This window comes from Mauremys reevesii, linkage group 3, assembly GCF_016161935.1.
Source record: "Mauremys reevesii isolate NIE-2019 linkage group 3, ASM1616193v1, whole genome shotgun sequence".
In the NCBI taxonomy this organism is placed as follows: Eukaryota; Metazoa; Chordata; order Testudines; family Geoemydidae; genus Mauremys; species Mauremys reevesii.
Genome location: NC_052625.1, coordinates 74,716,381 through 74,729,415, shown reverse-complemented (window position 1 = coordinate 74,729,415; position 13,035 = coordinate 74,716,381). Strand labels below are relative to the sequence as shown.

At 41.2% G+C, this 13,035-nt stretch overlaps 1 protein-coding gene across 3 annotated transcripts in view; it reads left to right on the top strand.

The window, feature by feature from the left end:
- The window catches only part of FMN2 (formin 2), a 244,166-nt gene extending 237,930 nt beyond the window's left edge, over positions 1–6,236 (top strand). For 2 of the 3 annotated variants that reach the window (XM_039532227.1, XM_039532225.1), the window contains 2 exons: positions 2,603–2,684; positions 4,133–6,236. In XM_039532227.1, coding sequence (XP_039388161.1) covers positions 2,603–2,684; positions 4,133–4,159 — 109 coding nt within the window. In that variant the 3' untranslated portion in view covers positions 4,160–6,236. The remainder of the gene's footprint in view (positions 1–2,602; positions 2,685–4,132) is intronic. The other variant, XM_039532226.1, reaches the window with a different exon arrangement.
- The last annotated feature ends 6,799 nt before the right edge of the window (positions 6,237–13,035 follow it).

The following is a 13,035-nucleotide window of genomic DNA, read 5'->3' as shown; positions in this document are numbered from 1 at the left end:
CTGTCTAAGCTGCTGTTGTACAGCTACCACTACATCTTGGCTGCTACCTTTATTGAACCCATTTTAAATATGTTTTACAAAAGCTGCGTTACTTGGCTGTTAAGCATTTTTGCAAAGGCTCTGTGTATATTGTGCAGCACCGTCTCATCTGCTTCTCATTTAGACTGGAAATGCAGTTTCAAAATAACGTGTAATCACCTTTTTTTAAAAAAACTGTACAATTAGAAACATTTCTATATTTGTTAAGTTTAAGATGTTGAGTGCAGTCAGAGCTTTGATTTCACAACTGGCAGAGAATCATGATCAAAGCTGATTTTGTAAAAGTATACATTTTGCGTTTGTGAAAAAGCTGGGAGATGTTGGCTGAAATTGGATAAAAGAGACAGTGACTTGACACCAAATTTTCAAAAGTGCTCAGCAGACACAATTGGGGTCACATTTTCACTGGGTGCTGAGAAAAAACTGGCCACTCGCATTTAAGTTTCTAAATGGGAACTGGTCTCTTTTGAAAATCTGGCCCTTAACATAAAACACTGATTTTTTTTTTAAACTGCTTCTCACATTGCTCCTTATAGTCACAGCGAAATAGCAGACATGCAAGTGGTTTGGAGAATATCCATTGGGACCAGCCCAAGGATGTATCATTGGTCTCTGTACTCATTCCTTCAGTATCTTTTTCCTGTTTATTTCCCACTGTTGGATGATGATGAAAAGACAAATTAAGCTGTCTCCAAAATTCACACTGCCGGCAACTATACAGAAAGTCAATGTGGGTTTTACCTGACTCTCTCTTGCTATCCTTTTCTTTATAAAGTACATTGCCATCCCTCACTCAAGAGTCCACCCTATTAAGAGTCACCATTTACAATAGAAGCCTCTGAAACATAAAGGTTCAATAACGGAATGCCCGACACAGGATCAATGCTTCAAACACCCTTTTTCTGTCTGATTGAGCCACAGATCAATCAATATTAGATTGAGCCACAGATCAATCAAAATCTTAATGAAGCAAACACATTTGAAACAGTGTTCTGGAGCTCGCCAGAACTGGGCTCTGGCAGGCTACTGACAGGAGCAGGTCCTAGGGCAGGGATAGGCAACCTATGGCACGTGTGCCGAAGGCGGCATGCAAACTGATTTTCGGTGGCACTCGCACTGCCCCTGTCCTGGCCACCGGTCCAGGGGGCTCTGCATTTTAACTTAATTTTAAAAGAAGCTTCTTAAACATTTTAAAAACCTTATTTACTTTACATACAACAATAGTTTAGCTATGTATTATAGACTTATAGAAAGAGACCTTTCTAAAAACATTACAATGTATTACTGGCACGCAAAACCTTAACTTAGAGTGAATAAATGAAGACCTGGCACACCACTTCTGAAAGGTTGCCGACCCCTGTCCTAGGGGATAGTACTCCACTGACAACACCCTGCTGCTGGACCCAGGGAGGTTTATCCTATCATAGATGCTGTGTTTGCTGAGCATCATTTAATTAGGTCCTGACTTGCAGCCCTCCTCAAATGAGGGATCTGTATTGAAGCAAGTACTCCCATTGTGAAAAACCCTCAGCTTCAGAACCTATTCCTCTCTTTGGTCCAAAAAAGCCCAAATGTGTCGCTGTTCAGAACCTGCTGCAAGGGCTACTCAGGCTTTTGGAGAGGAAGGAGCGTATTAAGGGCTGTTTTTGGAGGGGGAGAGAGCATTGCTTGAGCTTGATTTATTGTAGGTCGGAGGAGCAGCTATTCGCTTTATTTTGTACTTTTAATATCTGACAAAGGTGCCTGAACAGGCTTAGGATGGTGGTGGGTTTGTACATACTTATTGTAAATCAAAATATATAAATACCTGTGTGAGTAAGGATTCCAGACTAGCCTCCAATCCTGCAAACACTGACTACTGTGAGCGGTCTCGCTGATGTCAGCTCCTAATAATAAGCACTGATCCCAGCAGTAAATGATCACAGAATCAGGACCAGAGACTGTAAACTGCTCTGAAACTGAAAAATATTTTTGTTTGTTTGTGTTTTAAATTGAAAACCAAGTTTCCTCAATTATGAATATGAAAGCAAAGACTGGACATTTATGCTGAATCATTTAATAAGTTTCTGCCAAAATGAATTAAATCATTGGGTAAATGAAGGACAAATTGGGGAATAGTCAGGATCGAGAGTGGCAAAGCTTTTGTTGGCAGTATGCAGACAGTGAAATGTTGAGGGGTCATTTCAGAAGTGTAAACAATGAATGATGGAAATGCAGTTTCCAATACGTACACTTGCAAAGCAACTGTTTGGGTCAGACAGTATATTTTTTAACCATGATATATTTGCATCCTAATTTTAATGATATAGTAGAGAATGTGATTTTTACGTTCACTAATAAGAAGTGATTGCATCTTCCCTGGTAAATTATACAGTCTTCTTGGTGGTATTGTAATAGCAAATACTTATTATAAATGGTATTTTGCAGACCATTGCATATTCATGTATGGGGGGGGGGAGTTACACATTTGTTGTCTTTAAACCTTAATCTTTGATTCACATATTGTGCTGTCTTGCAAATGGCTTTAACCCAGTGAAATATTCATCAAAATTTCTTTCTTCAGGGTTAAAGAAGCAGAAGAAGTGTGCAGACAGAAAAAGGGGAAATCACTTTATAATATAAAGCCAAGACATGATTCTGGAATAGTAAGAACAGATTGTATTATTATTATTATTATTATACTGCTCCTATTAACTTTTTTTCTTTGTTCTTTTTGCGTTTTGTATGTACGTTATCCTGACATACTTAGTTAATATTTATTTTTAAATGTGTCTGAATTTAGTGGTTTTGTGAAAGGTGCCAGATTGACAACCCTGAAGTCCTATATTTATCCACAGAACAGACGCAACTCAGGTAGTGGCAGTGAAAATTTCCCCACAGTGCCCTGCCCATGTGCCTTATCCCCCTGAACCTGGAAGAGACGGACCTTTGTGGTGGGTGAGGAGGTAGCTCAGTCTCCAAACTCATCCAATGATCAGCCCTTCCAGTTGTTGCCAATTGTGATGGGGGATTTTGTGATGAGGTCACTTGTCCCCTGGGCCGTGGACGACCTATTAGATGCCAGTGACTATAAGTCACTATGCACCTGGGCTGGGTTAGAGACAGAGATCTAGAAAAAGATACTCTACTTTTACTAATCTTTTGAGCTATATACAGCTCCCTATAAACTATGGCTTTGATCCTGAAGATACTTACACATATCTTTAGTTTTAAGTACATGAGCAATTCCTATTAACTTCAGTGGCCATCTACTGAAATTGCTAAAGTTAAGTGCATGAGCATTTTCAGGACATGGGCCTATTTTACAATGGCTGGATTTTTTTCCCAGTGGAATATTAATCTGGTCCATAATTTTCATAGTGTCTTCCCATGCTTCTTTTTTGGCAATATTTAAAAATGAATGACTATTTCCTTGGTCATGTTTTTTTCCTAAAAACTTGATTCAGTTTGTTTTCTATTTAATGATATTTTATGAATCATTGTGACATGTGACACATGTCCTTGAAATGAAACATGTTGTCATTTACCATAATCTCTCTGGCATAATCCAACACACGAAGAAAAGAATTATTGCTGTTGTTTCTCATTGTAACTGGCCGTGGTTAGTGACACAGGAAATGTAAATGAAGTAATAACTTGGCTAGGAATGGTAAACTAGATCTTAGTTTATCAACTTTATTTGTAATCACATCAAGATGTAGGTTTTAAAAACTTGTTTGGTTGGAATTTTCCACTTTGCAAGAATAAAATCATGCAGATTTATGGTATTATTTAAGAACAGCCATGCATTTAAATAAGTTTATAATTATTTGTATTGCTATTGTGCCTAAAAGCCCCAATTGGGGATCAGAACTTCATTGTGCTAGACACTGTACATACAACAAAATGATGGGCCCTGCCCCCAAAACCACAGGCATGGTTAGCCATCTTGTACTTTAAATCTGTTTAAAACTAAGTTTGTTGCAGGGTTTTTTAAGTAAACTATATATTCGATGTACTTGGTGATCAGCCTACATATCCCTGTGCTTTACATATTTGCATAATACATATGTTTATATATGGTATCTTACCTTCTTATGGTGTTTCTTTTCAGAAAGCAAAGATAAGTATGAAGATCTGAGAGAAGAAATGCAAAAGCCATTGCCACTTGATCAGGAAAACTCAACATGTCTGTTGGGGGCGGGAAAGGAAACTACATCATTCAGATCATTTGTTTTCTTCTTGGCCTTTCAAATTTGCTTTTTGTTCTCTAGAGTTTCTCACTGATAGATGTATACTGTACATTCATGAATGAATGTAATCACTGTAATTGAGTGCCCAGCAATAGACTAGTTATGGACATGAGACAAGTTCCCTATATCCCATGCCTCGTTCTCCACCCAAAAACTGGTATTTTGTAAAGTTCATGGTCTAATACCAGTAGACCAAACCAGCATGCCTAAGAGGCAGCATCTGCATCAGTTCTGAAGATGCTGAAAATTCTGTTAAAGTTGAACTTCACAAGAATGCTACTTGATACAGTAAAATATTTCCATTCCTACTGGCAACATCTGTCTAACACAAATACTCCATGCCACTGCATTTAGATTAGGGAAAGAAATGTTACTTCTAGTGAATTGTTTGTATCCGTTTCACGTCGACATTTGTAGTTTGTATTTTGAATTGTTAAGTGCTGTTTATACAGTATAATCAATGCTTTCTCAACTTGTTTGGTTGCTCTCCATGACTAAATATTTGTGGAACAAGATGTTTACCTTAACTATCTTTAAAATCGATAAGGCAGCATACTTTTTCTTCATCTTTTGCCAGATAGTGAATAGCAGGAGGGGGGAGTTGGAAAACCTGAACCAAAAACATTTAAGTGAAAAGCAGTAAACACAGAAAATCACAGGAGTACTTCAGAGGATAAAAGAGGAACTCGGGCACTATAGCTTGCTAACATGTAAAGCAGCTGATTTGTATACAGAAAAACTTAAGGGATATTACAGTTATATTGCTGATTATTTGAGTCATATATGATTCTCAGGACTACGATGTTTCTAGCTAGGCTTCCTTTCTGAATTATCTTTTCAATTAATTTAAGACTTCCTTTACCAGGGATATAAAAAGATATATCTAGGAATTGGCATTAGAGAAATACAGTAGTCAACTCTAGTGACAAAACAAAGGTGATTGACTAATTCATGTCGATTTCACATTTAACATCAGAGTCATAAACTTTTCTCTCTAAGTAGTCCATACCATTGGCTAGGAGGCAATGGAAATCTGTGATTATGCCTTCCTTTTTAATCCACATGATTAATTTCTATTTGCGATCTGGAAATTAACCTAAGGATTTATTAGTTTTGATTTGTTCACCCAGTAAAGGCCCTCTGCCCCAGATGTAACTATTGAACCCAACATGAATTGGCCTTGTAACCATTCTCTTTCAAAGCACTGTTTTCTTGGAAATGGCAATGTGTGGCATGAATTGGGTTCACATGCTCACAATTTCTTAGCATTGAAGACACAGGGGTAGCATAAACTTCTGAGTGGTTTGAGGTCTAACCTACTGGGGAGGATTATTCCCTGTCTAGCCTAGTATATCATAAGACATTCCTGGCTCTCCAGAGGCAAATATACTGTACCAGGTGTCATAAGGGCAATGTCAAATATGACCTCAGGAATCCATTGTTAGTCACTTATACTAAGCACTAGAAAATATGTTCTTCACTTGTGTGAAAAATAAGTCTCCTGTAGCTTGATAAAACTATATGAAATTCTGTGTTCACGATAATTTCTGGCAAGAATATGATTACCAAGAATTGATTTCTAAAATCATGTGTTGTTGGGAGTAGTGTTACTTCTTGCAAAAGAGAAAAGAGATTATTTGCTGTTATGAGTAACCTATGGAAAGTAACTTTAAAAATAAAGTTTATTTTAATGGCACTGATTCAAACCTATGTTTGTATTTATGTAAACTATAGTCTTTTGCTCTTAACTTTTGCATTTATTTTTATTTAAGTGCAAGGATACAGTCGCATGTTTTGGTTTTGTAGCCTTCCTGTTCCCTTCAGTACCTGCGGTATGTATATTACCATACTAAATGAAATAATAGGATATCTAACAGAGATCGCTATGTGCAATACTGTATTTAGTGTTTCTACTTCAATTTTTTTAGAATGTTAATTTATATGAAAATAAAAGGAATAATGAGACCAAAGGTGCTTTTTTTTTTTTTTTGTTCACTGATAATTATGCTGTCTCAATGAGGGTCCTGGGTCAGCAGAACTGATGTAATTCACTTGTGGAAAGGGGTTACTCCATGTCCCTTAGCATGCGGGGAGAAGGTGTTGGGCAGTGAATCCACAGCTATATGGATAACTCCTTTACACAGGGCCATGGAGGGACTTCTACAGCTCCATTCTATTTTATATAGGATCTTTTACTACTTTCACATCGTAGTATCTGAGTGCCTTCCAATTGTGCATTAAGCAAGGTGACCATCATCTCTCGGCTGGTTCATTCTCTCACTCTATGGCTGGGAAGGTGTTCTGTGGCTCATATAGAGGATTCTTACTAGTCCCCAGTCCTTGCTTGCCCATAGGATTTATCCCCACAAATAGAGGGAAGTTAATAGTCTGGTAAAATGGGTATTTGGACAAAGACTTTGTGTACATACAGATGCATTGCTGCATATAAAATATGAAGCAGTTAATTAATACGTCATCTAGTAATCTAGTGCCACTACCGTGTGCATCTCTCACTATTTCAGGATGTAGTATAGAACCAGTTGCACATGTAACAGGGATAACCCAAGTCACATCTGAGTGATCAGTTTCGAAAAGCAGAGTTCCAAGAGGTGGCAGCAGCTGGTAGCAACACAGAAGGACTTTTAGGATACAGGCAGCATGAATGGTTTTCTAACTTTTTCATATTCTTGGACCAATTCTTTTTTCACATCCCGCCTAGTCCAGATTCTATATATACCCCCCTTGTAATTATAGTGCTTGGTGAGTTGGAAAAAGTAAAATCAATCATGGGTGTATTTATATCACACCTCTCGTAGTTGATATTAGGACAGCATTTAGGACACTAGATGTAAATATGACTTGTAAATGTGGTAGATGCGTCTACTTTGTTTAATTCTCCTCTCTGGTTACAAAAGATTATATCTAGCAATCTACCTTCATTGCCTACCATTTGAACTAATACTATAGTACTCCTGTATCCAGGTCATGAAGTAGCTTTACAGACCACTTGGAAGTTGGAAATACTCTATAAACTCTATCGTTTTAGAACCAATAGGTCATGCTGGTCTTAAACACCTTCCACACTGGCAACCCGTCATACAGTTGCATTCCATGGTGATACATATGGGATAGTTTAGAGAGAGGATCCTTTCAGCCTTCTCAGCCAGGTTTGGTACTGCAGTGCAGCATCTCAGAGAGGGGAAATGGACTTGCCTTTAAAATAAAATATAACAGCACAGAATGAAGGGCTGATAAAGATACAAGTGTGGCTGAATATCCCAAGTCTTTAATTTGGAGAGGCAAGACGCCCATTTGTCATACTTTCTTTGATAGGATACAGATGGATTTTTGTGGATGCTGTTGCTGGGTATCTGAGATCCCTGCAACCAAAATATGTTTGACATATGAACAAGTTTTTTTTTTTGGTAGTCATTGACTCTTATGACCAGTTGCCTCGCTGCAAATGGGCTGGGCTCCCACAGATCCTTCTGCAGAACCTCACTTGATCCCCTCGCCATGTCCAGTCTGCTGCTTGTGCTGCACAGCCCTGCTTATTCTCTGGAACCTGCATAGTGCAGCTCACTGCCCTCAGTGCCATAACAGGTAACAAGATGAAATGCCACTCAAGCATCTTTGTCAGAATGACTCAGCTCTGACAAATCGAGGTGACGTGCATTTCTCTTTTCAGGCTGTATAAATGCTAATTCACTTAGTAACGTGCGTGGCTTAATTCTCTTTTTCAGGTTCAATCTTGTGAATTCCTCCAATGCATTTGTGCATTTATATGGCAACCACTTACCCCTTCAAGTTCCATTAGCACATGAAGAGGAAAAAAAATGGAGGCGAACTTAGCACTGCTGAATGCAGGAAGTAATGTGGCCTAGTTATATGTATTTAAATAGAAAATGTTAACATGCAAAACTGTTCAGTTTACATTTAGTCTCTGGCAAAGCCTGTAAGCACAAGAGGTCAACAGAGCGCTAGAGATGGGGACAATACTTTGAGTAAAATAAATTACCCCATCTCACTCTTTTAATAAAGATTGAGGTTCAGATCCTCAAAGGTATTGAGTGCCTTAACTCCCCTATTGAAATCAATGGAAGATAGGCTCCTAAGTACCTTTGAGGAACTGGGACTAACACACTTCAGTATCAACACTGCATTTCAGTGTTCACGGTTGCTTTATAAGGTGATATAGCATTAGTGACCAAATTAACCTGTTCACAGAGAAAGTGCTAAAGACACAAAGGTTTGTTAGCCCAGGATGTGTTCATCTCTGTATTTGTCACTCCAATTCCCAGCTCCTAGGAAAGACACTCTAGTTCCTAGGCAATCTGAAAGATAGATGTTGCTGACAGCTATACCCAAACCCTAAATTGTACTTCATAGACTTGCGTTATCTTCTACTGTCTCCAGTTCTCGTGAAGTTTCTGCATCTTTCAGGGTAGTCAGGAACTTTTTTCTTTGTCATCTGCCACCACTAGTGGCCACTGTTCGATGCGCATTGCAACGCCTAATGCCTAGACATCCTGCCACCCAGTAGAATCAACTTAAGTGCACCATGTATTCTATGGGGAGCATTAGGTGCCTAAGAAAAGGATTTGCTGAAACCAGCAAGCTGAGCAGGGAGCTGAAGAAGCTAACCGCCAGTGAAATGAAGAGGAAAGGGGAGATGGTTAGGCTCCAAATCCACAAAGGTATTTATGTGTCTAAATCCCATTGATGTGGGTCTTGGAGGATTGACTAACAGGCCACATGGAGGTTCCTCTCTGCTCAGGCTTCTTAACCTCCTGGGGTTAGGGGCTTGAGCCAGGTGAGCCCTTTTTGGTGAAAAACCAGAGAGAGAGATTTCCACCCCCCACCCACCCACACACCCCATTATAGCTAATTGCCCAGTAGTTGAAGCACTCACCTGGCATGTGGGACACCTGTTTGGAAATCTCTGTTCTGCCTGAATTGGAGCAAAGATTGAGCCCAGGTCTCCAGCAATAGTGTGTTCATGACACTCTCCCTTTCCTGTGGAAGCTGTTCCACTTTGTGTTAAATAATTAAATATTCACTGGGCCAGACAGAGGTTGACTCCACAGCCTGATGATTAGACCATCATTGGGGAGACCAGTTTCAAGTCCCTGCTCCCAATTAGGGAGCATGAGGATTTCAACATAGCTCTTCCACATCCCCCCAGGAGTGCTCTAACCCCTGAGCTTTTGGGTAATGGGAGAAATGTCTGACATAGTTGTCTTGGTGGGGGGCGGGGATGCACTGAGCACACATTAAGCCAATTGCTTCTAACACAAGTGGGCACAACTCTATTGCAGTCAATGGAAGGGTTTGCACCTAGGTGTTACAACCTCAAGGGATTTGGGCACCTGCCACTTTAGCTAGCTAGCTCCTAAAGCCAAAATCTCTAAAACTGCTGCCTAACTCTGGAGGTGCTCTAGGTCTCTAGGCAACCAAGTTTCCATTGGTAAAGGGCCTATGGCACTTAACTGGCTGCTGCTGGGCCTGTGCACTAATTTCAGAACCCAGCTTATGTCTAAGCCTCAAATGAGGGGTGTCCTTACTAGTAGGGTCCTCTCTGTGTTAAAGGTTATAAGGGCACCACATCTGCCTGGTGTTTTTTTTTGCAAGAAGGGCATAGGAACCTAGCTGTAGAAGAGGGGGCCATGGCTGTAAACCTGAGCAGAGGGCAGTGCCTTCCTCTGGCCCAGGATTCAGTGCTTAGAGGCCTAAACCCCTTTCAATAGCTGGGCCTAACACTTATTGAAAAGTGCCTAAATACATTTGAGGGGCTCAGCCCTAAGGCCTTTTCCTCATTCCTACTGGATAGCTTAGATAGTGCTCCCCCTCCAACCCATAGTGGCTTCTTAGGCCCTGTAAGCTCCCTTGGCAGGGCATGGTGAAATTTTCATGGTGACAGCTCCATGAGGTACTCTATGCAAATACATATTGTTCATAGGGTTGACAGGTATTCAGTTTTTGACTGGAACACCCGGTTGAAAAGGGACCCTGGCAACTCTGCCTGTTAAAAGTCCGGTTGGCGGTGAAGCAGGGCTAAGGCTCCCTGGCTGTGTGCACCTCCTGGAAGCAGCCAGCATGGCCCCCTTGGCAGTGGTGCAATCAGGAAAGCTCCATGTGCTACTCCTGCCCTGGCTCTGCAGCGCCCACTGGCTGCAGTTCCTCACCAATGAGAGCTGTGAGGACAGTGCTTGTGGGCATGGGCAGAGCCCCCTGGCCCTTCCACCTGTGGGCACTGCACCAGGTCAGGGTAGGCAGGAAGCCTTAGTCCTGCCCAGCTGGAGTCTGCTCCTGATCCCCCTACCTCAGGTCAGAATGCCCTCCCAGAGCCTGCACCCCAAGTCCCTTATTCCCCCTGCCAAGTGAGGGAATGGGGGAGAGCAAGCCATGGTGGGAGGGGCACTGGAGTGAGGGGAGGGGAAGCAGACATTTGAGGAGGTGCAGGATTGGGGGGGCTTAGAGAAGGGGTAGGGGTGTTTGATTAGAAACTTGGCAACCCTAATTGCTCATGGTACTACAAGAAGTAAATAAACTCAAGATCCTCAGTGTGTACATGTGAGAGCTCTGGTGTAATGATTGGTGGATTAGGTTTTTTTTTTCCTACAATAAAGTGAAAAATACATAGCATATTTTGTTGTAACTGTTTTCAGCTTCAGCTGCTCAGTTAACAGCAAAACTGCAGCTGAAATTTCCAGCCTTGTTTAAGCACCAGAATGGCACATTACCCCCCATTACTTAAGCAAATTGCATCATTCTAAATTATTGCTTCCATGCCTGATATACAGATGTGGCTCAATGAGAATTCCCGTGTGGCTTTTATAAGTGGCTGTAAAAGGCTTGTGTTGTTTTGTGTTGCAAATTGAAACCTTCAGGCCGTATGGTACTTCAATGACTATGTGTCTAGCGATTTAACAGTACTTAGTGCTTACATAGCACTTTCCTCCTATATCTCAGAGAACTTCACAAAACTTATTAACAACCCTACTTTTACAGATGAAGAAATGGAGACAAAACTTTATTTTTGTAAAGAAAGCTCTGTGGTACTTATTTGGTTGCAATCACTGTAGTATCTAAGCCCTTTCCTACTTTACCCCACTCCACCTATCGCACCCAAGGAACCCAATCCAGTAGGCCAAGGGGGCTAAAAGGTATCCCTTTGTAACCTTTACTTTCTGGTTAGAGTGCTCACACAGGAGTGACCACGGGTCAAACCTTGACTCTACCCGATACAGAGCAGGGACTTGAACCCAGGCCTATGACTCCCTACCATGAATGCCCTAACCCCAGGCTATGATTTTTCCCTCCGTTTGTTCAGATGAAGTAGTTCTACCTTATGTGACCAACTTGAATAATCATTGGCCCAGAAGGCAGGTGAGAAAAATGATGCTGTAGCCTAGTGGGTAGGGCACTTACCACCTTTCTCAGCTTTCCCTAGTGACTATTTAGGTGTGGCAGAGGCAAGTTCTGCTAACAGGAATTCTTCTTGCACTCAAGTAGCTAAGACTCATCCCTTCTGAAGCAGGTGGATATGAATCATTAAGTTTATTAAATGAAATAAGCTGCCCCCTCAACTCTTACAGCTACCTTAGAACAAGGTGCTCCATGACACAGCTTGAAAGCAAAAGGTATTTGGCTCACAGCATCTTACTTTGAAAGTTTCACTTTATAAGGGTTAGTCTGCACTAGAGACATGTTAAACAAACTCTGGGACAAGCACTTGAACAGGTTGGTTATTGGGCCATGCAAGTCAATATGCTTCATCCATTATGGACAAATTCATCTTTTCCTTAAATTGTGAGTTCTAAATTCTTAGGTTTAGAGATGATTTTGTAGACTATATCTTTATGGGGTTTTTAACCATACTATAGTAAAGGGGATTATTCTGTTAGATTACTTTAGAACCCGATTGGAATGAAACCAACTGACTTATTTTGCCAAAGACTGTTAAACTTGGAAGAATTTACTTTGTTGAGGACAAGTGAACAAACAGTGGGTTGCATAGCAGGTGGCAGGAGTGTGTGGCTCTCCATCTTCTCTCCAGTCCAACCCAATCACTAGAAATGGTGGCCACTCTTTTCCTTGCACTATCAGATCAAGTGCATAAGGCACTCCTTTACTCTCTTAGCTAGGCCATCTGCAGGGTGGGTAGCACCCTGTAGGTTGAGGCATGACACAGCTTGTGTGGGCAGGCAGACTGGCCAGCCAGTGGTGGAGCCTTAGCTCTACCTTCACCAAGTTTCCATGGTGGTCTAGTGGTTAGGATTTGGTGCTTTCACCACCATGGCCCAGCTTCAACACCTGTTCAGGGAATTACACTCCAACAAAAATCATGGGGGGGGAAACAGCTCAGTGGTTTGAACATTGGCCTACTAAACCCAGCATTATAAGTTCAATCCTTGAGGCGGCTTTTAGGGGATTGGTCCTGCTTTCAGCAGGGGGGTTGACTAAATGATCTCCTGAGATTCCTTCCACCCCAGATATTCTATGATTGTAAGTCTTGCGGCAGCATAGCTAAACAAGCATTTGTGAGTGGGATGTGATTTACCTCAAGTTATAGGGCTGGTTAAGGTTATTGCCCCTCATCACTGCCACACAAGAAGGTAACTCAAGAGCAGGTTGTATCAATCTTGGTCCCACATGCTTCCAAGGTAGCACAACTACACCGTCCTTTGGCTGAGTCTTGTGGCAAATCTGAAACTGAGCCCTCACAGAACCAGAGACAGATCCATGAATTAAAGTAGTGGTA